A 21,288-nucleotide genomic window follows, 5' to 3' on the forward strand; every position below is an offset into this window, starting at 1 on the left:
AATGAGACGGTGCTCTGTCCTGACTTGCATCTAGAGGCCACTGGTGTGCATTGCCTACTCTGGCTTTTTTAAAGTAAACTCCACAAAGTGTTACCTTTCAGATCAGATTCTAATGTCTCAAATGTAATACAAAGGGTTTAAGAACAGTAAGCTGGGTTATTGGTAAACCAGCCATTAGTCATTTGTAACATTTACAAACTGTGATCACCTTTACTCCTCCTATGTTTTGTTTTTTTAAAGCAACTAATTTAAGGAAGATTTGTTGACTTGGAATGTGACCACGTCTGAGAGATGGAAAAGTTCTCTCAGCCGGTTTACTGCACCTCTGAGCATTTACCAGTTTTGAGAGCATCACTGTTTTTATGCTCAAGTGGATGTTAAAAAAAAATACTTAATGCTTTTCTAACCTTTGCAAGTGCTCAAACCTTCACTTCTGACAATAACGATGAGCCTTTCTGACAGCGACCCCTTATTTTTCTGCACAACCCGGGTGACTCTGAGAACCCCGATGATGCTGCTGCAACCTTTACAACTTTTCAAACTGAGGCCAGTGGCAGAAATAACCATTTGTTTTCTCACAGATACATGCTGATGTGCTGCCTTTTTCCAAGCCTGCCTATTTATCCATTAGTCACCACCGCAGCCCTGAGGCTGCTGCCAACACGTTCTCTGGCTTCACAAGCTTCTATTTAAGCAGTTTGGTTTGTTTTGCTTTGAACTTTGAAATATGAAGCTGGTTTGGAAAATCTGCAGTTTCTTTGGGGAGGGGGGGCGGTGAAAAGAAAAACAAAAGGTCAAATGTGTTGAAGGTTGTGTAGCTGAGCTTTCCTGATGAGGAGAACTGAAGAAGGACATTTTGTGTATTTCTGAGATCATGTGTTCGGCTGCTTGTTATGTTTGCTGTCGTCCACCTGGAGCTTAATGGGGTTTTATCACAGTGCTTTTGTCAGAGAAATTGGATTATGTGTAGCCTTTGGCCCGTCTGTGCTTCCACCTGAGCAATGACAGGCAGCAGAGATGTTTTGCTCTGTTCGCCTCTTATTAAATGACAAGTAATGACGTATGGGTTTCAGAGATGAGTTATTACACTTGTCATCAGAGGGGTTTTCAGAAATTGATGTTCTGTAATTGTCGGTCCAATGTGACACTTCATTTTCAATTCAATCCATTTAACAAAAAACATTCAACTTTTTACCTGCTTCATACATGTTTGTGATTGTGAGACAATCACAAATGCTAGTCTCACCTGTGTCTGAAATGTTTTAGCAACACTATTTTGCTTGTTAGTTTGCTCGCTGGCTGTACATGTTGGTTTCAAAAAGACATGCTAACGAGGCTAAAAATCTTCAAACAACACTAATAAGCGAGCTGGAAGTTATGAAAATGTTCTGCTCCCATAATGTCTGTTTTGATTTAAATGTACGACACACCTTTTCCAAAACATTCATTCTAGTCCATAATTTTTATTTTCCTTGCACTTTTCACACTTGCCTGTGAAATGTTTTGGTGTCAACACTTCTTAACTTACAGTAATGTTATGTTTTGGTTTCAGAACGATGTGCTAACAACGCTAATTAGCTTTCACGCTGCCTGAAGGGTAAATATAGCAGCATTAATTGCATGCTGAGGAAAGTACTTTGCAGGCCAAAATTTAAAATGTTTTGTTATTCCGTGGACTTTCATGCCCGTTATGTCAATAAAGCAATAAATATTCACAATTTGGGGTAAATCAGACAAAGTAAAATAACTGGATATGAAAGCCTGTTTTGGAATAATCCCCTGAAATAAATGTTATCTGAACCTTCAAGGTATTTCAACACATTAATGCATCCAATCCAGTTTGACCAGTCCTGCAATGAACTGGTTTTGAAGTAGAAATGATGTCATATTACAAACCCTGTATTCACTCCACACTACTTCCCTAAATCCCATTGTGTTGTAGAAATGTACATTCTTACGTATGTACTTCCTTCTCAGGGTTTCACATATTGAGATTATCATAATATATCTGCTCTTTCATACTGTATTCATGTTTATAATTCTAACACACGTTGCATCATCTCTCTGATTCAGACTTACATCGGCTCCATCCTGGCGGCGGTGAATCCTTACCAGCGGCTCCCCGGCCTGTACGACCGGCTGGCCGTGGAGCTGTACAGCCGACACCACCTTGGTGAAATCTCCCCACACATATTTGCCATCGCCAACGAGTGTTACCGCTCACTGTGGAAGAGGCTGCAGAACCAGTGTGTCCTTATCAGGTAGGTGGTCTTGACTGTGAGCCAGGCAAAAATTTAATCAAACTCATGAAACTTTAAAGCTGCAGCAATAGATTTTTGTGCACTAGGGGGCAGAACACTCTAAAACAAGCTGACACAGAAATCTATTTTGATGTTAGCTGAAAATCAAAACATTTTCCATTGCGAGAAAGTTTCCTCGTGTCCACATCCTCCTTATAGTCCCAACTTGTGCAGATTGTACGGTGTTACTGGCAGCAAACGCCCAGTCAGTATATCTGAACCTTTCTTGTCAGAGGTTATATCAAGTCCTCTAATTGGCACTTTGAATAAACTGTTGTGGTCTTAAGCTTGGTTAATCACTGTCCCCTGAGGGTGCCAAACACTTTGATCAAATTTCAAGTCCCCTGAGCAGTTTGGCTGCAGCTCTGAGGATCAGAGCACTACATGCTTCGACGCACACACTCTGTTACTATCTCCATCCTCTGGCCGCTGCTTTCCTTCCTCACATCCTTCCTCTTTGATTTGAGCTGGATGACTTTCACATCCGCCATCGCTCCATTGTTGTATCAGACAGACAGAGATGTTCGTTTCCCCCTGACTTTAAAAAAAGTTATATTTACATTTAAGAAATGATAATATTTGGCCCCTGGATTAGAAAGAGCGGATGTAGGAGACATCCCAGTAACTCTGTGGGAACTGTTGTGCTTGTGGTCATCGAGGTATCCTGAATATGTGGCAAGTAGACTTTATTCATTCCTGTGGGGACATGGGGGTGCTCTGGCAGCAAAATAGTCACAGAGTAAGGAGAATTATATAAGAACAAAGTAAGTATAATAATATAACTAATTTCCAATTTCTGCAAACCTCACTGTGTGGAACTGATTGGGATCAGGGACAAAGACATTTTATTTAGTGTGAATCAGTCATCAGTGCACTGTGTATTTCCAACATTATGACATACAGTATTATTGCATTGCTACAAGATTAAAACCATCAAATTGTTCCATCAGAATGAGCCTGAATCACAAAGTGAGATTGCAAGACTGGAGTGTCCCATCTCAACAGCTGCAGATGCTAAAGGTTTCCCCTGTTACGCAACAGGAATTTGTGGAAATCTAAATCACCAACATTACATGTCTTGTCGGTGGTGCGAAGGATCACAGGTCAGTCAGAATGGTAAACATGTGGTGCTGTGTGGAGTTTACTGACATTCAAGGATTCAAGCTCAAATTATTTCAGCAAGGAGAATTTGAAAAACTAAGATGTAAAGCAGAGCAAGGTGAAAAATAATATAAAAGGTAGGGGTTGGTGGTCAGACGCAGCTCACTGCTTCAGGCACGGGTGCAGTTTTCTGACAATTAGCTGGCATTATTTTACAGCCCTGTTTGGGACTGTTTCATTGGCATTGTGGGTAATGAGACACACATGTCCCCTTTCAAATGTAACCTGGTTTGAGTTTGTGAAGAAAGCATATAGTGAACACTGGTTTTGCTTGCATTGTTAATGACTAAACATAAAATATGACAATTCTTAGTTTACTTCGATCATTGTTCCCATAAGCATCAACTGATCCCGTTGAGTAGCTGGCCTAATCCACAAGACACCCCTCAGAATAATGGTGCACGACCCAAAACATCCCTGTATCACTCACACTGCAGTAACATGAATTCATAATCATAATTTGTAGTAGAAACCCAAAACTCTCTGGTGGAGAGATTTAGAGAAACCTGGTTTCTCCTGTGAGGGATTGTAGGTGTTTAACTAGACTTCTAATAGGGTTTTTAATGACAATTCAGGCACAGGCTAAGTGACTTTAAAGGTAATTTCGGTGACTAAGTTTTGACCTGAATACATCAATACCTGAATAGAAAAACTCCTGTGTTGCTAATGAAATGTGAAAACCAGCAGCTCTGTGTGTGCAGTCTCGCCTTCATGTTCCCTCCAGTCGTCTTCTGCTCTGAGTTGCCTTCGTCCTCCTGTTTAGGGCACAGAAACTCTTTTGTCAGGCAGGATGTTGGTCAGTGGGAAGAAGATGCACCACGGCGCGCACAGCGAGGCGTAAACACAAACATGTCATATTGTCATTGGAGAAGGACCTGAGCTTCACAATGCTGCCATTCTGTTAACAGAGACGTATCACTGCTACAGAGCTGCTTGTGTGTGTTCTTATCCCTCTGATTCCTGGTGCTTTTCCTGCTGCAACAAGCATATTTCCCTCGAGGGTTCAGTAGTCTCTTCTCTTCTTGCTTTTCAAAATGATAACTTTGCCCTTCCTCCTTGAACTCTGTGTATTTATGAACCCATGCCGCGGACTTTTCAACCAGTTCTTTCTGAAAACACTTAATTTACCACAGAATCTGTTACTTCACGAATAAGATAAACACCAATTTGGTTGCGTAGTTTTTCCCGTGACAGCAGCAGCAGCAGCACATGAAGCCATGCAGGGCAGAGAGGATAGACCACAGACCACAGTCGTGACCTTTAACTGTTGTCTCAGCTAAAACGCAACCTGACGGTTTACAGTTAAAATAGAGTAAATGACACACTGAGCCTCCCAAGACACACACAAGGGTTGATTATTTGCATCTTTGAGAATATTTTGAGGTTGAACATTTCATCTTTTGACTTTGTTGTAAATGTCCAACACGATGGTCTGAGCTCCAGGTCATGGTCTTACTTAGTTCAGCAGTTGCAAGTAGGGAAATAAACGTTATTGTGATGAGCAGGGCATCAAATGACTTCCACCGTATGCTTAGCCAAAAGAAAATGTTAATATTTAAAAGCAAAATTGCCTGCAAAACATTTTTTACAAAAATAACACATTAAGTTTAGTGCACAAATGTTTTTAAAAACATAATTTCAAATGTTTTTTTAAAGTAATAATAGTGTTTTTGCACATAAGTTGACATGTTATACTGTATATACTATATGTTGCAAAATAACATTCATACAAGATTAAGAATATATTGTTTATAATGCCCAGAAACGTGTCAGAGACAGGTGGAGCAGCCCTACACAAAATTGAAATGAACTAAGTTATCAATTAATTAATATATAATTATATATAATCAAAAGTTTGTAAAACGGTGTAAATTAAAAATTCTTGTTCACACAGTGTTTAATAAATAATCACTCTCTGATACTTGGGCCAGAGAGTGATTCGGTCTCAGCAGAGGCGAAGTGCTGGAGCTCCCTCTGGTCTGCTGCTGTGGGTGATGGATGTGTGAGGCTGTGAATAATTGCAGGGCGGAGCAGGGACACTCAGTTTTTTGACTACCAAGTGTTTTTCCTGAGGGCTGCTGCCTGGCTGTGTGGGCTGACTGCTGAGTGAACGTCAGGTTGGCGGCTGTTCAGGGTTCCTAGTGCACTGTTGGGAGGCAACCCTGATCAAACAAAAGTCACTTATTAAATTATATAGAATAATATAAATAACTTTTATGGATTATGTATACCCCACCTATCGTCAACCTACTAGCAGTGGTTCTGTACTACTAACTACAGGCTCATCGTTTTGGTTTGAACTTATTTTCACTGCAAAATATACAGATCTTTTGAAAAGAACTAGGTCCCTTAAAACATATTTCCTAGGATTGTATGCCTTTGTGCAGCCAAAGTTGTTCTGGTGTTTGTTACAAGACAAACCTGTTGTCTACAGTTACAGTAAACAAAGGCCTTTTAGAACAATAGTAGCTCAGAAAAATGAGAAAAATGGAGAGGAAATCAGAAGAGCTGCTGGTTACTGGTTATGTGCCACAGTCACAGTAAGTAGAAAAATGATGTGTTATTATATTTTATATTATTTGAGACAAAATACCCTCAACTGAAAGATCCACTTACTAGTTTTCCACCTATGTAACCTTAGTGTGGAAGTTCTGAATGAACTAGTTCAGTGGAGCTTTTGAGTTAGCATTAACATTTCTTATATATTTATATGAAAAGGTAGACAGACTGCTCAAATGTGTTCTGACCTACTGTAACTGCCTTTAACCTTTATGGCAGTCAAGATAAGTTAGTATTTTGGAAAGGAAGTCAGCAGACAACAAGTATTAACATGTATTTTCACTGTAAATTCAATCTCACTGTTAGACGTGAAACAGAATGTGTTCTAAACCAATGGTGGGGCTTGAAACTTGACAAATGCAAGACACTTTTAACCGCCAGATCAGGAGTAAAGTTGTGTGTCTAAAACCTAAAGCTAGATTTTAGGTGGAGGATCACTTGATCACCGAGTCAGTCTGCCCAGCTGCCACAGTACGTGGTCTGGTTCACAATAATCTCTGACACACATATTTCTCCTGTTGGTCCCCCGAAAACACCAAAGCCATCTCAGAGCGGACCCTCGTAAAACATGTAACATGGCAGCACCCCCCACCCATACAGAAAAAGGACTGCTTCATGGTGTGTGTGTGGGTGTGAGAGAGAGAGAATAAGAAGAGCTATAAATTGCTAGTTGGCACTTTCAGTCGAGGCAGGAAGCTTTCTCGTCGGATTTAGGGACTGTGGGTAATCAGATCCAGGCAGAGGGAGGTGAATGAAACAGGAGCCGGTGTAAAAGAAGAGGAGGAGGAGGAAGAAGAAGAAGAAACCAGCTCTAACACAAGACATCTGCTCATTAATGCTCATGAATGCCGCTTTGCGTTTTCACTGATGCGGATACCTGCCTGTGTCAAGCCACATGATTTTAATAGAACCCACCCCCCACCCTCCATTGTGTTTTTGCTGCAGATTTCAGCAAGAACTTATTCTGAACCACCAACGAAGAATCTCCTGGAAAACCTCCAAAGTTTCATTGCGCACAGCAAGTGCTACCATGGCAGGTTTTCTTCTAGATAATAAAGCAATAAACAGGAGATTCAGACTAGTTAGCATGTTTTTACATCTTAATTCCGTGCCTTTGGTCTTTGCGTGGCTCTGTTTTACTGGTTTGGTCCCCTAAAGGGAAATATTAATGCTGCAGCATGCAATGATATCTTACAGTGTTCTTCCAACCTTGTGTCAGCAGCTTGTGGTTGGCCCTTTATTGTTTCATCATGGCAATGCCTAACAGGCCTGCACAGAGCCCTGACCTTAACCCCATCCAACAGACAAACCAACTCATCCAGACCTGATCACCCTTCATTAGAGCTGGACCTTACTAACTCTCTTATGTCTAATTGAAAGTAAATCCCTGCAGCCAGGTTCCAACATCAGGTGTCCACATACTTTTGTCATGTTTATATCCACGCCATTGTTTGCATGTTCAAAATGCAGGCTAGTTCAAACTTCTTGTATCATCGAGACCCTCTGATTGGCCAAGATTGTCTGATAGCCAATAAATCTAGTTTGCATCTTACTTGCCCTTTTCTGGGTTTATTCCGGTCTATATCAAACATTTTAAAGGAAACATTTACTACTATTACTGTCTCAATAATTGTAAATCTACAGTATACACACGCACAAATGTGCATCTGAACAAGTCAGTTTATGGTTTTTGAGTTTGAACAAACCAGTCTCACATTAAGTCCATTTAGTAATCGTTTTGGATCTTTTCAATTAGATATAATTTTTTTTATTTAGATCAGGAAATATCTGATCATTGAAAAGACTGCATGTCTGACCAACTACTTTTTGCAGTTTTTGACTCTCAGTACCACCAAAACATTTTGAGATATGATACTCAGTTTATTTTGTAAAAAAGAAATACTGCTACTTGCTTCTAGAAAATGTCTTAAGGTCAAACTATAACATAAAACACTGGGATTATCTCAAACCTTTGACAGATTTTCATTTACAAAGATTAAGATTTTGTTTTGACTGGCTGCCGTTGTGTCCAAAACAGCCCAGATTTGATTGAATTACAACAGTCTGAGGGTGTTATCCTGCACAGCCGGACCCAGCAGTTTGTCTCTGGCCTGCTGACCCCAGAGATGGGCGTGGGGTCAAACTCAAGACTCTCTAGCCTTGTTAATTACTCAGGCATCTGGGCTCACAAAAGCCCTGCACTAAAGCCCTGCAAAAACATACCTGAGGGGTTTCCTCTTGAGATTTTGCAGGATTTTTCTCTGTCGGGTGCACTGTGAGATTAATAATTTGACTAAACTGTGACCAAAGGAAGGAATGCATCACAGCAAAGGAAGAGAGCATATCTTGCCCTGTTTGTTGTAGGTGTATTTACATGAGCACTCATTTAAACCGGAAATTACTTAGGCTGACTATTTGTTTTTTTGTGTTTTATTGCCTTGCATAAAGTAGATCTGATCTGTTTTACATTACTGTTTTTATTTTACAGCTTCTTGATCAGATTAGTGCAGTCATGCACGCGTTTGGGGAGAGTGCACCAGCGTCCTGACACCCCAGGTCCAGTGCCTAAACCTAACCAAACTGAGACCGTCTGACAAAGTTAACCTCATGCTTTATTTTGAAAGCCTGACTTGTTGCATATTTATCATTACTAACTTAAATGCGCAAAAACAACATTAAAGGGGTACCCAGTGCCTTGAAAAGCGACGCCAATGGGTCTTGACCACACGTCCATAAGTAACGATTTGGGATTCAAAAGATCAGAGCAGCACCAAAGTGATTCATCCTTTTGGGAACATGTATGTTTGTACCAAACTGGCAATTCACCCAGTAGTTGCTGAGATATTTCAGTCTGGACCAAAGTGTTACACGACACACCCACATCTCTAAAGTCCGTGTGCTAGTGTGGTTGAGAAAGCCATATTTGAATTTTGAGTGTGTAAGTAATTGTCTTGTTAGGTTTTAATATTTCTGGCAGTGAAGCACTACCCCTGCAGAGGAGCCTGGCAGACTTTAGACATGCATTCCAGTCCATCTTAACAAGTAATTTAATCTTAATCTTCTTTCAAGAAGTTTGTTGAGATCATTTCACTTTTTCCAGTGAAAAGTTCTCAGTTCTGAAGAAGGCAACAGATTATACCAGATTAAGGGACGTGTAGAGATGGATTTTTTTTTCTCTTTCATTGTGTTTTACTTCTCGTCTCAGTTTCTCTTCCCCCGCTCAGAAACTCTTTCACTCTCTAACAGTCTGCAGCTCTGCTCCTTGGTACAAAAGGCCTGGGTGAGGTCCAGAGCTGTGAGGGCAGTTTGTCCAGCACGCTCAGTTGCTCCGCTGAAGACTCCCCCCTTCCTGCCTGTGGGGGGTTTTACCTTGGGTGGCAACAGCGTGTGGAGAGCCAGGGATTATACAAAAGCAGGGTGCTGTTTAGGAGTGTGTGTGTGTGTGTGTGTGTGTGTGTGTGTGTGTGTGTGTGTGTGTGTGTGTCCTAGTTTGGACATGTTGGCATGAAGCCAGAGGTCTTTTAAATAAGTAACATTTAGAAGGCCTTCAGATTTGGCCGTCATTATAGTCTAAGATATTTAAATGAGATACACACATCAAGCCCTTTAAAGTAAGATCCAATCCCTTTAAGAAAGTTTGACCCAATGTTGGAAAGAGCCAAGATCTCCAGAGTGGCTGTGTGTTTGAATTTACAGTTTCTCTTCAGCTGTAATGAAGACCCCCCAAAACTGGAGCCAAAGACTCGAGTCTTAACTTGACTGTTCAATATTAAAAAAGTGTTTCCATGTTATCACCTGAATTGAAACCTAAGTACATCAAAGCTGCACTGAGCAATTTTGGAGAATGAGAAAGTCAGAGAAACACATCCCTCAGATGTCAGTGACTTACCAAGTTTTTAAGACTAACGTGTTAAGGTAAGGAGTAAACACTAAGGACATCAACAGGTCATATAAATGCAAAGAAGAAATTAGTGTATAAAAAATTAAGTTAAATCAAAGTTTTAAAAAAATCAAAGATTTGTTTTGCTTGCCTTTTGTTGGATTTAGTTTAGTTGGATGAAGTATTATTACAAACGCTCAAATACACAAACTTTAAAGCTGCATCATAATGACTTTTGGCCACTAGGGGGCAGAAAAACATCAAAACAAGCTAACAGACACAACGGCTGGATTTCTTTATATCACAAAATGGACAAAGAGTGCAGTTCTTCCAAGACAAACTGAGCTAATGCTTCCTAAGCAGGAAGTGAAAGGAGGTGCCCGTGGAAAAATCACTTTAAAGATAAACGTGTTCATTGAGAGGGAAGAAGGAAAGCATCAGAAGTGTGTTTCTCAATTTAGACAAACAAAAGCACTAATCGTTTCACTGGGGGAAGATAAACCGTTCATAAACGGATAATTTCCTCTGTGTTCTTGGTTGTTAATTCTAAGTATTCTAAGGTGTCATAATTAAAGTGACACTGACATGTTTAAAAATGCTCCAAACTGGAGCTTTTAAAGAAGCTTATGACTTGAACCATAAATGGCTGCTCAGTCATCTCTGACATGGTGAGTATCTAACCTGCAGCCCGTTGTGTCATAACATGTGTCCATATGTGCAACGCGATCAAATCTCAAGCTAAAGCCAGACCCCCTGAGAGTTTACATTATCTCCAGTCCTGTTTTCTGTCCAACCAAACATACCAGTGAGATTTCAAAATAAGGCGTAAAACCCTCTGGAGTCCAGGTTGATCTTGATTTAAAAATTTTTGCAGACTTTCTAAGCAATACCTTTTGTCTTTGTTTAACACCTTTTAACCTGTCCCCACCCAGCATGCATTGTGTCCCTTTATTCAGCCCAAACTCAACTGAAAGTTTGTCATATCACTAATTTAACATAAAATACAAAGCTGCCAGAAACCCAAAGTACAAGAAAAATTACAAAGGTGCCCATAAAATACAAATCAGTACAAATCTTTAGCAAAAAATCTACTTAGAAGTAATTTACATTTTGCATTTTTGTTTTTTGTGTTTTTCATAAAATAGTCTGTAAATCATTGAAACATTAATAAATCAGATTAAAATGTTATTTTAAAATATTATAATGTTTTTGTTTTTATCAGCTTTTGTCAACATGATATATAAATAAAGTAATGTTGCTATAAATAAAACATGCTCTGTGTATTCACTGATGAATAGACAGCCTCCAGAGGGTTTATTTAGCCTACTTTCATAGTTGTGAATTAAAAGTTGTAAAAATCCAAAGGTAGATATTCAAATGTCCATTATGATAGAAATCCAATCTGCCCACAAAACATTACAAACTCAACTCGGTATGTTAGATTTTACCTGCTCTCCTGTCAGAATTAATCATTTTATCAGGGAACTTTGGTTTAGAATGAACTCCATTCAAGATTCTGTTTGTGTGTGTTGGAATTTGGCCATCTAATTATCTCCAACTTCTGTGTTCTGCTCCAGGATGTAAAAGTTGAAATATCTCACTTAGCTGGAAAGGAAACAAAGAACATTTCTGCTTTATTAGATTAGTTTCCAATGGTGAGAGTCAGGAGAGATGGAGGCAAGAGCGTGGATGTTTTTCACAGTGTCGTGACTACATGGTATGTACCTCAGGCCTCTGAACCACCGTAACGCTCCAGGAGGAGGATATAATGCAGTCTGTCCATATGCTACCCACTGCCTGTTTTCCAGTAGACTTCCTTCAGTCTGCTGTCAGTTCATGTAACATGCACATGCAATATATGAAACAAGCCTCTATTTTGTTTTCAGCTGCTCTTTATGCATCAGTAATCTAAACTTAACTTGTATCTGATTCAAATGTCACCCAATGAGTTTCTTTGCTTCAAATGCTAAAAAAAAGTAGTATATAATATAGTATAATTTAAAAAAACAATAAACTGCACATAAAACCATTATCGAAAAGAAAGATGTTTGCCGTACATCTGACAGCATTTGGAAAGTTTAATTTACCCACTTCACTGCATCACACTGCATGTTTTGTTGCTGTGATTGGTTTAGGTCTATCCAATTGCATCCAGAGGCATTTTGGTCCACGCCCATTGTTAATGCCCCTTTGAAATCGAAAATGAATAGAAGGGAAACAGAATTAGTCTGGTGATGCCAGGGGCTCAGTGTTTTTTATTAATTTAGTTTTCCTATCTCTGGTCTGCAGCCACAGTTAGCACAGGTTACTATCATTTAAATTCAACAGCATCTGCAGGGTTTTGTTTAGTAAAAAGTGTTCCTCCCCATCTTTTTGCTGTGCACCTCTCAGCCATCACCTGTCAATCAAACAGTTTGAGTTTTAGCTGGCTCGCCTTTCCTTGTCTGTTCAGCTCGTGTAGCTTCTGCTCACTGGTGCTCTCTTTATTGTTATTTGATGCCTCTTTATTGTAAGCAAACTGAAAGCAAAAAACACATCGATTATTGTGCCATGAGAAAAGCTGGCTCAATCAAAGGCATTTCTAACATTTGAGTTTACAGCAGTTCAGCTGTGAAAACCTTCAGTGTGACTGCCGGTCACCCAGCCATTACCCAAATGGGTTTGGAGAGTTTTGTTCTTAAAATGAATCACACCTTCGGTCATAAAATGTTTACAGATGTGAAAAGCAGCACTCATAAGGAGAAAAAAAAGCTAACATTTAAGATGCCCTATAGTGGCTTTTAAAACGAATGCCTGCACTTTACTCAAACTCCACATCATGTGTGACCATTAACTAAAACATGCTGTGATGTTTTAGAGTTTTGGATGTATATTCTTAACTTCCATTCAGTTCAGTATTATAAGAAAATCAACTTGCAGACTAGCTTGATGTGTTATCAGACTAACATTATCTGGTAATGTAGTTGTACGTGTATATTTAAAAAGGTTGCACTGAAATATGGTCAGAACTTCTCAAAAGTATTGTGAACTGTATGAGTTTTAATAAACTGAATAAAACATCAACACTGGTATGCTCGTTTAAAAACAGCCATTCCAATTGGTTTTTAAAACCTTTATTCACGCAAAGAAAGTCAACAGAGATGTTGTTGTTGTTTATGTTTATAGCCACCAGCGTAGCTTCTAAAGGTCTCCGAGGTCTTGGTGTGTTTTGGACAACACTGCGGTGAAGTGTCCTGTTTGTGTTGAATGATGTGTCTTTTGTGGACTAATGCTCTTGAGTTGCTCACAGTGTCAGTGTAATGGCTTCCCAGGTTAATAATTAACATGGCCAGCCCCTCACACTGTGTGGCTGCAGGTTGCCAAGTTCATGTTGTCCCTGAGAGGTGTGTGAGGCGTTTCTTCAGGCATCACGCTGTGTTTGACAGCGGTGATAGTTAAAACTCACAAACACAAGTTCGTTCAAGAGCCAACATTCATTTCTCTTTTTAATATTCTGTGTTTGTCATTTACTTTACCTAAACAACCTTCTGAGGTAAATTCATTGACGGTTAATTTGAGTCATTGAACAAGCAAAAATACCTAAAAAATGCAAACCAACAACAGGATTTTCAGTTTGAGGGAAGCCAGTATGCTGTAAGCTGCTGCAGTCGTTTCCTTTTAATATTGAGTTTAATTTAAAATCTCTCCGAACATGTCCATGTAACTATTTGGCTTTAAGAACAAAAACAATGACGATGGAAATAAATGCGTCAAACTACAAACCTGTTTTAATCTGCGTCAACAAAAAAAACATCACAAATTAAAACTAAGCTGTTACAGACCCCCAGAATCCATCCCAGTCTGCTGCCAGGCCCTGTGTGAGACACTCAGATAATGATGAATGGAAAAATGTCTCCAGTCCCATCAGTTGGTTTGTAAACAAAGCCTGCAGTGGGATGAGAGTGACGCTGGACACCACTGATTATGGATCAGGCTGATGAAGGTTGTCAGGTGGTTTGACATGCAAAATCATAGTCATCACCGCAGTAAATGGAGAGTAGCTGTTTTAAATGTCGGCTCTGTCTAGTGTCTAGTTTATAGTGCATACAGCCAAAACCCTGAATGATGAACCCTAAATTTTATTGTCAGTAAAATCTTGTGTCTTGATGTTACTACACAGAACTGCAGCCAATAGTTCTAATGGTTCTTCTCCAGTTATAGTCTGTGAAGAAAACTGTACTGAAATTTTAGAAGTCTTTCATAATTCTTTTGAAAAGTAACTTTCATTTCATTGGTGCTCAAACTGAAAACTGAACTGAACTCAATTGTTGTTATCACAACACTATCAAGATTATGAACTGCGTGTTTCCTTTAACCTTTACATCAGTTACTGTTGTGCAAATGGCAAAAGTTAAAGCAGCAGTGATGGTTGACTTCTGCCCACTTGAGGGCAGCGAACAAGCTGTACAAAATGTATATGTTATCATCTCATAAAGTTGATAACATGTTAGCAAACAATTGCAATTACAGCGCATGCGTTGTAGCAAAAAGCTTCCTATTTACACATTCAGCAGACGCAGAGCTACATTACCATCCTGTTGGATTTGTGTTAGTGTCCACCTGATGAATGTCGAATCAATAATCTCTTTCATTTTAGCTCTGTTTTTGGTCTCCACCAACTCCAGCTCTCTGGATAGTTAACTGCTAAATGCTTCACTTTCTTTACTAGCTAGTCTCTTAAGTGCATCTACTGTTTGGTGTTGGGCAGGTAGTGTACAGTGTGTTTATCAGAGTCAATAAAATAGCATTCCTAATATAAAACAATGAACTGAGTGACACCAAACTGCTTAGAAGAGCTGAGGGGAACTTCCGTCTGTGAAGGTGAATATTATCTGTGGGGTTTGTCACTACCAGCAACATCATTCATATTAAACATTAAACAGATTAAATGAATGTGATCCATTTTAAATGTAAAAATATTTATTCATGTGGCATTATACTTTGCCCAAACAGCTGAGATTTTAGACCTGAAATACACAAGGCTAGTGTTAACAGTGTACCCAAATATGTTTGTCATGACTGAACAATTGACTGAAGTAATGACCATCATGTTATTGTTTCTTCAATAATCTGCCCATCTTTACGTGTTCTTTTGTTGTTTGACTAAATCTTGTTAGCCTCTTAAATGCTTGCTATGTGAATATTCTGGTTTGTTTATTGTTCCTACATTAATTAGATTCAACTTTAATTCCACTGCAGATTTTTGTCATGTGTGTTTGTCATGCGTCACCACCCTGCAGTGCCTCTACGCACATTATTTCAGTTCTGGAGAATAAGATGAAGGTCCATCATATTGATCTTCATTTGTGGCTTTGAGGCCTGTTGTTGTGTTGTTGCATCCTACATTTCATTCATAGTCACGAATCAGGTGATGACGGCAGTGACGGTCAGCACACAGCTAATTAGCAGTGTCCAGTGCACCATCTAGTGGTTGAGTTTTGGAACATGTACCCTGAGTATTTCCCATCATGCTGTCAATTGTGTGTGTGAAAACTATCTGTTGTGTTCACTCATGAGTCAGGAAAAACACCTATTTCATATCTGACCCCGTTTGTTGTGAGTAATCGATAGTTTAAACCTGCGGCAGGCAGGTTTTTCAAGCACAAACAACCTGCAGGCAAAGACACTCAGTCTCACCTTGAGTAAAGACGCACTCCACCCACACAAGTTTTCAGATGTTTTCACAAACTGAGTTCAGACCTGTGTCACACCTTCTGCTCCAATCAAAAGTCTTAAAAGATGCTGGAGGCTGTCTGATTGTGTCTGAACGTTGGACTGACAAAAATGTTGATTCTGAAAATCAAGCTCTTTCGAGCCTGTATAACTTTATTTATTGCAGCATAAACTATATTGCATAATCATGTTTACTTGGGTTATATTACCACTGCTTTTTTATTTTATTTTTTTTGCTACTGGTGTTACTATTTTTGCTGCTTCTATTACTGCTGTTATTACTGCTGCTGCTACAACATCTGCTACTAATGCAGAAAATATATCAAGCCTAATGCAAAGAATAAAATTAACATCATTATTTCCATTAATAATAAGAAGAAGAAAAAATGAAGATTTGATTATGAAGATTTGCTTTCTCACCAGTCGTGTATTTTCTTCCCCCACAGTGGAGAGAGCGGCGCTGGAAAAACAGAAAGCACCAAGCTGATCTTAAAGTTCCTGTCGGCCATGAGCCAGCACTCCCTGGAGGTATCGTCCAGAGACGGGACGTCACATGTGGAGGAGGCGCTGCTGGAGAGCAGGTAATTGTTAATGTTATTTATGGTTAACTATTTTAGTTGGCAAACGTTTAATTGAAGAACCCTGGTTAATGTCCTGGTTAATCCTGCTCCTTCTTCACTCCACAGTCCCATCATGGAGGCCTTTGGAAACGCCAAGACCGTCTACAACAACAACTCCAGCCGCTTTGGGAAGTTTATCCAGCTGCATTTCAGCCAGAAGGGCAACATCCAGGGAGGCAGAATCATTGACTGTATCCTTTAAAACCCACTCAAGCGGCTGCCACTTCCTTTCAACTGCACATTTCCTATCCAGGCTTAACATACAGGAAGGAAGTACTTGAAGCAGTTGGCAAAAGATGCCTTTAAGGCTAAACATATGCAGAGCCATGGACAAGGTAGAGCCTCAGACTTCCAATTGTTTTTTACTCTGGTTAGTATGAACTTGGAAAGTCAGGTGTAAGCTAACAGGTGTAAGCTAACAGGTGTAAGCTGGCAAACAGTGCTTTGCTTTAGTCATTGTGTTTGTAGAACATTAGCAGAATCACATTGGTAGCCACTGTAGAGCCATCTCCAGCAGTTATGTGCCTTGACTGACACTTTTTGATCACAGACCTCTTAGAAAAGGTGAGTGTCCTTCCTCCTACTAAGTCTGTAATTGCACTTGAGTGTGTTTAAAGTGACACTCCATCAAAATCTATTGTCAGACTTCCCGTGGGCTTCAATTGCTAAAAATGTCATCGGTAGAGCAGCTCTCAGTGGTGACAACTTCAGGGTGTAGAAACAAAGCATTAAAACCTCCACAAACACTTCCCAAACCACTTCTGCAGCACACTGCTTTTCTAATCTATCTGTATGTTCCAAACTCTCAACACTGTGCCAAAATATGACTAAACACAGAGCTTCTGAGGCAGTGCAACACAGAAGCAATTCAGAAAAAAAGTGGATTGTGCTGCAAGAGTGGTTTGAAAGACCACAGCGGGGAGGATGAAACTACAAATAATTTACACATTTCAAACTGGGGTTAGTGCTTGACGCACAAAAGATATATTCTGGTTGGAGTACCACTTTAAAACTGTGCATGCATGTTTGTGTTAATATAAATATGAGTACCTAATAGCAGCACTTCTGTTCCCCTACAGAACCGAGTGGTCCGGCAGAACCCAGGGGAGAGAAACTACCACATCTTCTACGCCCTGTTAGAAGGAATCAACACCCAGCAGAAAGGTAGGTCACACTTTACTAAACTTAAAGATAATAACAATTTACAAAAGTGCATTATCTACAATGTGTTGAATGCAAAACTCATTTTGGACACTTAATAATAACACGGTTTTGTAATATAGGGAAAAACATAAAACCAGAAAAGGTAACTGAGTGCATTTGTATTTGTGCTTGTTTGTGTTGTTCCAGAGGCATTCGGGTTGACCCACCCTGACAGCTACCATTACCTGAGACAGTCCAGCTGCATCACTGACAAGACAATCAATGACAAGGGCACTTTTCAGGATGTTTTGGTACGCAGGACACAACTAGCTTTATCACTAAAAATGTACTTTTTCATTCCCACATACATACTGTATTATATTTCTGTATGATTCATTTATTCATAACCTTAAATCAGAGTAAGAAACTCTGAGTATTTGATCCTGGTGAGACTGAAAAGTGAAACCACTGCTGCCAAACTCAGACCACCACTTCTGAGTCTGTCCAAACCTCCAGAATCCCCCAAAAGACTAATCAGCCCGCTGAAGACAGATGGTAACTAACAGCTGCTGTCAGATATTTTCAGTCTAGACCCAAAAGAAACAAAATTAGCTGGTGAGGAATTCAACATGTATCCATCAGACCGCCTGCCTGCCTGCCTGCAGCGAGAACATGAAGCTGTGACCTGTCTTCGTCAACTGCTTCTTTTGCGTGTTTGTGGTTCTCAGAATTCCATGCGAACGATGCAGTTCACGGAGGAGAACATTGGGGAGATCCTTCGCCTCCTGGCTGGGATCCTCCACGCAGGGAACATCGAGTTCATGACGGCGGGAGGAGCGCAAGTCTCCTCTAAATCAGGTCAGAGAGTTTGTCCTCACCTTCCTCTGTTTTACTTCTCTCCACTGTCACTTTCAGCATTTTCCAACTACTTTTTTTGCTTTCCTGTCAAGGTGAGACTGTCCTCACAAGAAAAACAATAACCTTAGTCATTGTCAGTATGTTTCCGTTAACATGAGTAGGGCCTCTGGTGGTCATGGAATTATGGCGGTTGTCAGGAATAAAGGCTTAAGTGGCTCTACTTTGTTGCGTAGCAGTGCAAAACGCTTCACTTTAGTTTCATTCATTTAACTACGTATGTGATCATTCTTTCCTTTCTTTTCTTCTTTAAATCAAAAAAAATGTAGCAATTAAAAATGTAACACTCTTCATTTGTTTAGATAAGTATGAATATAAAATATAAAATAACATGTTTCACACAGTATGTTTGAAGACTAATCCATCAAAGGAAAAAATCCACAGTTCAGTGAACAAACATGCCAAGGATGTTAGCCGTCATTAACATTGCTGGATGTTACAACTTCGCTTCCTGTGGCACTGAGAGGTTTGGCCCCCAGGGTCATGTTATCACCGGACTGAACAAATGCAAACGTATTTAATATTCAAGAGTCAAAGGTCACGTTTGAAAAGGTAGCGGCAGCAGTTATTGATTATTGAAAAGGCCATCGTGGTGATGTGAGGAAGTGATCACTGGTTTGTGATTTTTACTGGATGAATGAGTAGGATGATGCTGGAAAAAAAAATTCAACAGCTGGATGTTACAAGCAGACATCTTTTGCTAATGTCAGCTTTAGAATGAGTTTTAAAATGAAATGTTCAGTCCAAACATCTCTGAAATCTCTGATAATGGGGTTTGTGTGTTTTATACATCAGCAGCCCTCAGCCGGACGTCTGACCTCCTGGGGCTGAACTCAGATCAGCTGGCAGAGGTCCTGACCCATCGGTCCATGATCCTCAGGGGCGAAGAAATTTCCACACCTCTGACTGTGGAACAGGTCAGTAAATGGCAGTTACCACACCTGTACAATAACCTGAATGATCTGTACAAACACACCTAGATTGTAACTCAAGCTTTCCATTAAAAAATCAAGTAGAGATAACATATTTTTCTGAGACTTGACAAAACTCATGCAGAAGACATTCACAACTGTTTTCACAGGCAAAAAGATGACTAGAAAACTAATCTCCATGGTGTAGTTTCCCTCTTTGTTACAAAATTAGACAACAAACCGTTCAGTGTTTGGTTAATATGGTACTAAAAAGGAGCAACACAGTAGTGTTCTGTACCTTTGTAGAACTGTTCTTGGTTATTTCAACTTAACTGTATGATCAGAGAAGGGTTGCTAGTAATTAGTCTAAAAGTGACAGAAAATTCCTCAATGCAGCAGAGCCCAAGCTGATGTCTTCCAATGACCAAGCAAACGATGATATAAAACAGAAAAAAGCAGCACATTTGAGAAGGGAAAGAAAAATACTTGCTCTATTAAAGTGGCTGTCAATTATTTTTACCTCAGTCAACTAATAATTTCAGCTGTAGGTCAGAATGAGAATTTCCTTAAAATAGATGTAGATATTGCAAAACAAAGTTTACATATGTTAGAGTTTTCATCATCTTTAATTGATTAATTATTAGCCAATAAAGATAACGTATTTAAAGCAAATGTACCATGAACCTTTGTTTTATTAATTTACTTACTTTTAAGAATTTGAAGTTTGTAGCACTATTTTTCTGCTTTGTTTAGGGATTTAAATAATATCATTAGTTGTAGGTGCAGCAAAAGAAATCACAATTTCTCAGGCTTAAAACTTATAAAGTGATGCCATATTTCTGAAATAAAAACCTTCAAACCACTGATTTTAACAAACTGCTTGGTACCAATGACATTTTCCTTGTTTCTCTGCAGGCGGTAGACTCCAGAGACTCCATGGCCATGGCACTTTATTCTCAGTGTTTCAACTGGATCATTCGTAAGCTCAACATCCGCATCAGGGGCAAAGAAGACTTCAAATCCATCAGCATCCTGGACATCTTTGGATTTGAGAACTTCGAGGTATGTTTGAACCAGAGAAAAGATTCATCATAAAGTACTTTTTGCACCATTAGACGTACACTGACATCTATCTGATATTTGAGGAGAAAAAACTCCTATGCTTTCTAGCTCCTTTTGTGTATCTAATAGGAACCTAGAATCTAATATTGTCTCAGGGATAAATACTTTATTAAATTTAACTAAATTAAATTAAAATCCCTCCCACAATCCCACAAGCACACTCAATTAAATTCAACAGTATGACCTTTTATTCTCTTTCCCCAAGTATTTTAAATGTTAATCAAGAAAATCGGTAAACACACCTCAGGGATGTCTTGTTTTTCACTTCATTAACTCTCCCTCTATGTTTTCTGTGTCTAATTTCTGCCTGATTGTGTTCCCCTCAGGTCAACCGCTTTGAGCAGTTCAACATCAACTATGCAAATGAGAAGCTTCAGGAATATTTTAACAAGCACATTTTCTCCCTGGAGCAACTTGAATACAACAAGTAGGTGGAGGTTGTTTACTCTTCATGTATGGTTTTATTTTTCACTCCAAAAGTCTGTCGTCTGTCATCACTTTTACTTTAGCCAGAATGTTGTTTTCTAACAAGCCTTTTGCTGTCAGCAAACAACAACAGTAGCCTAACATTTATCTCAGAAGGGGTTTAAATTTTTCATGCTGGGCAGATAATTGGGCTATCAGTCCAACATTACACAAGAAAGAATAGCCATAGCTCATACCTTAAAGATGTGAACACTAGGTTTTCCTCTACTTTAGGAAAATGTTAAGGAGCTAGGTTAGTTTGTTTGGAAAATAATATTTATTTTGATTATTTATTGTTTATAGTTCAGGGATATCTGCCTTGCCAGGTGTCTACTATGTAATATTTATAACGAAATAAATAAAATCTGTTCTCTAATTCAATACATGTAAAATGTGATTTAAGGTAGCTTACCACACTAAATCATGTAAACTGAAATGGCAATTAAGCTACTGAGCTAACTTACTGCTAGGTACCTTTAAGCAAGACTAGTTTGTGGTGT

The 21,288-nt window shown here is 39.3% G+C and overlaps 1 protein-coding gene across 3 annotated transcripts in view; it reads left to right on the forward strand.

The window, feature by feature from the left end:
• Positions 1–21,288, forward strand: part of myo10 (myosin X) — a 128,490-nt gene that overhangs the window by 69,011 nt on the left and 38,191 nt on the right. Inside the window, exons 4-13 of one of the 3 annotated variants that reach the window (XM_046051072.1) lie at positions 2,074–2,261; positions 16,059–16,193; positions 16,299–16,423; positions 16,783–16,796; positions 17,312–17,396; positions 17,583–17,686; positions 18,104–18,233; positions 19,086–19,207; positions 20,117–20,263; positions 20,650–20,750. In XM_046051072.1, coding sequence (XP_045907028.1) covers positions 2,074–2,261; positions 16,059–16,193; positions 16,299–16,423; positions 16,783–16,796; positions 17,312–17,396; positions 17,583–17,686; positions 18,104–18,233; positions 19,086–19,207; positions 20,117–20,263; positions 20,650–20,750 — 1,151 coding nt within the window. Of the gene's footprint in view, positions 1–2,073; positions 2,262–11,496; positions 11,618–16,058; positions 16,194–16,298; positions 16,424–16,782; positions 16,797–17,311; positions 17,397–17,582; positions 17,687–18,103; positions 18,234–19,085; positions 19,208–20,116; positions 20,264–20,649; positions 20,751–21,288 lie in introns of those variants that run through there. The other 2 variants (XM_046051073.1, XM_046051074.1) reach the window with 2 other exon arrangements.

This window comes from Micropterus dolomieu, linkage group LG06, assembly GCF_021292245.1.
Source record: "Micropterus dolomieu isolate WLL.071019.BEF.003 ecotype Adirondacks linkage group LG06, ASM2129224v1, whole genome shotgun sequence".
NCBI lineage: Eukaryota > Metazoa > Chordata > Actinopteri > Centrarchiformes > Centrarchidae > Micropterus > Micropterus dolomieu.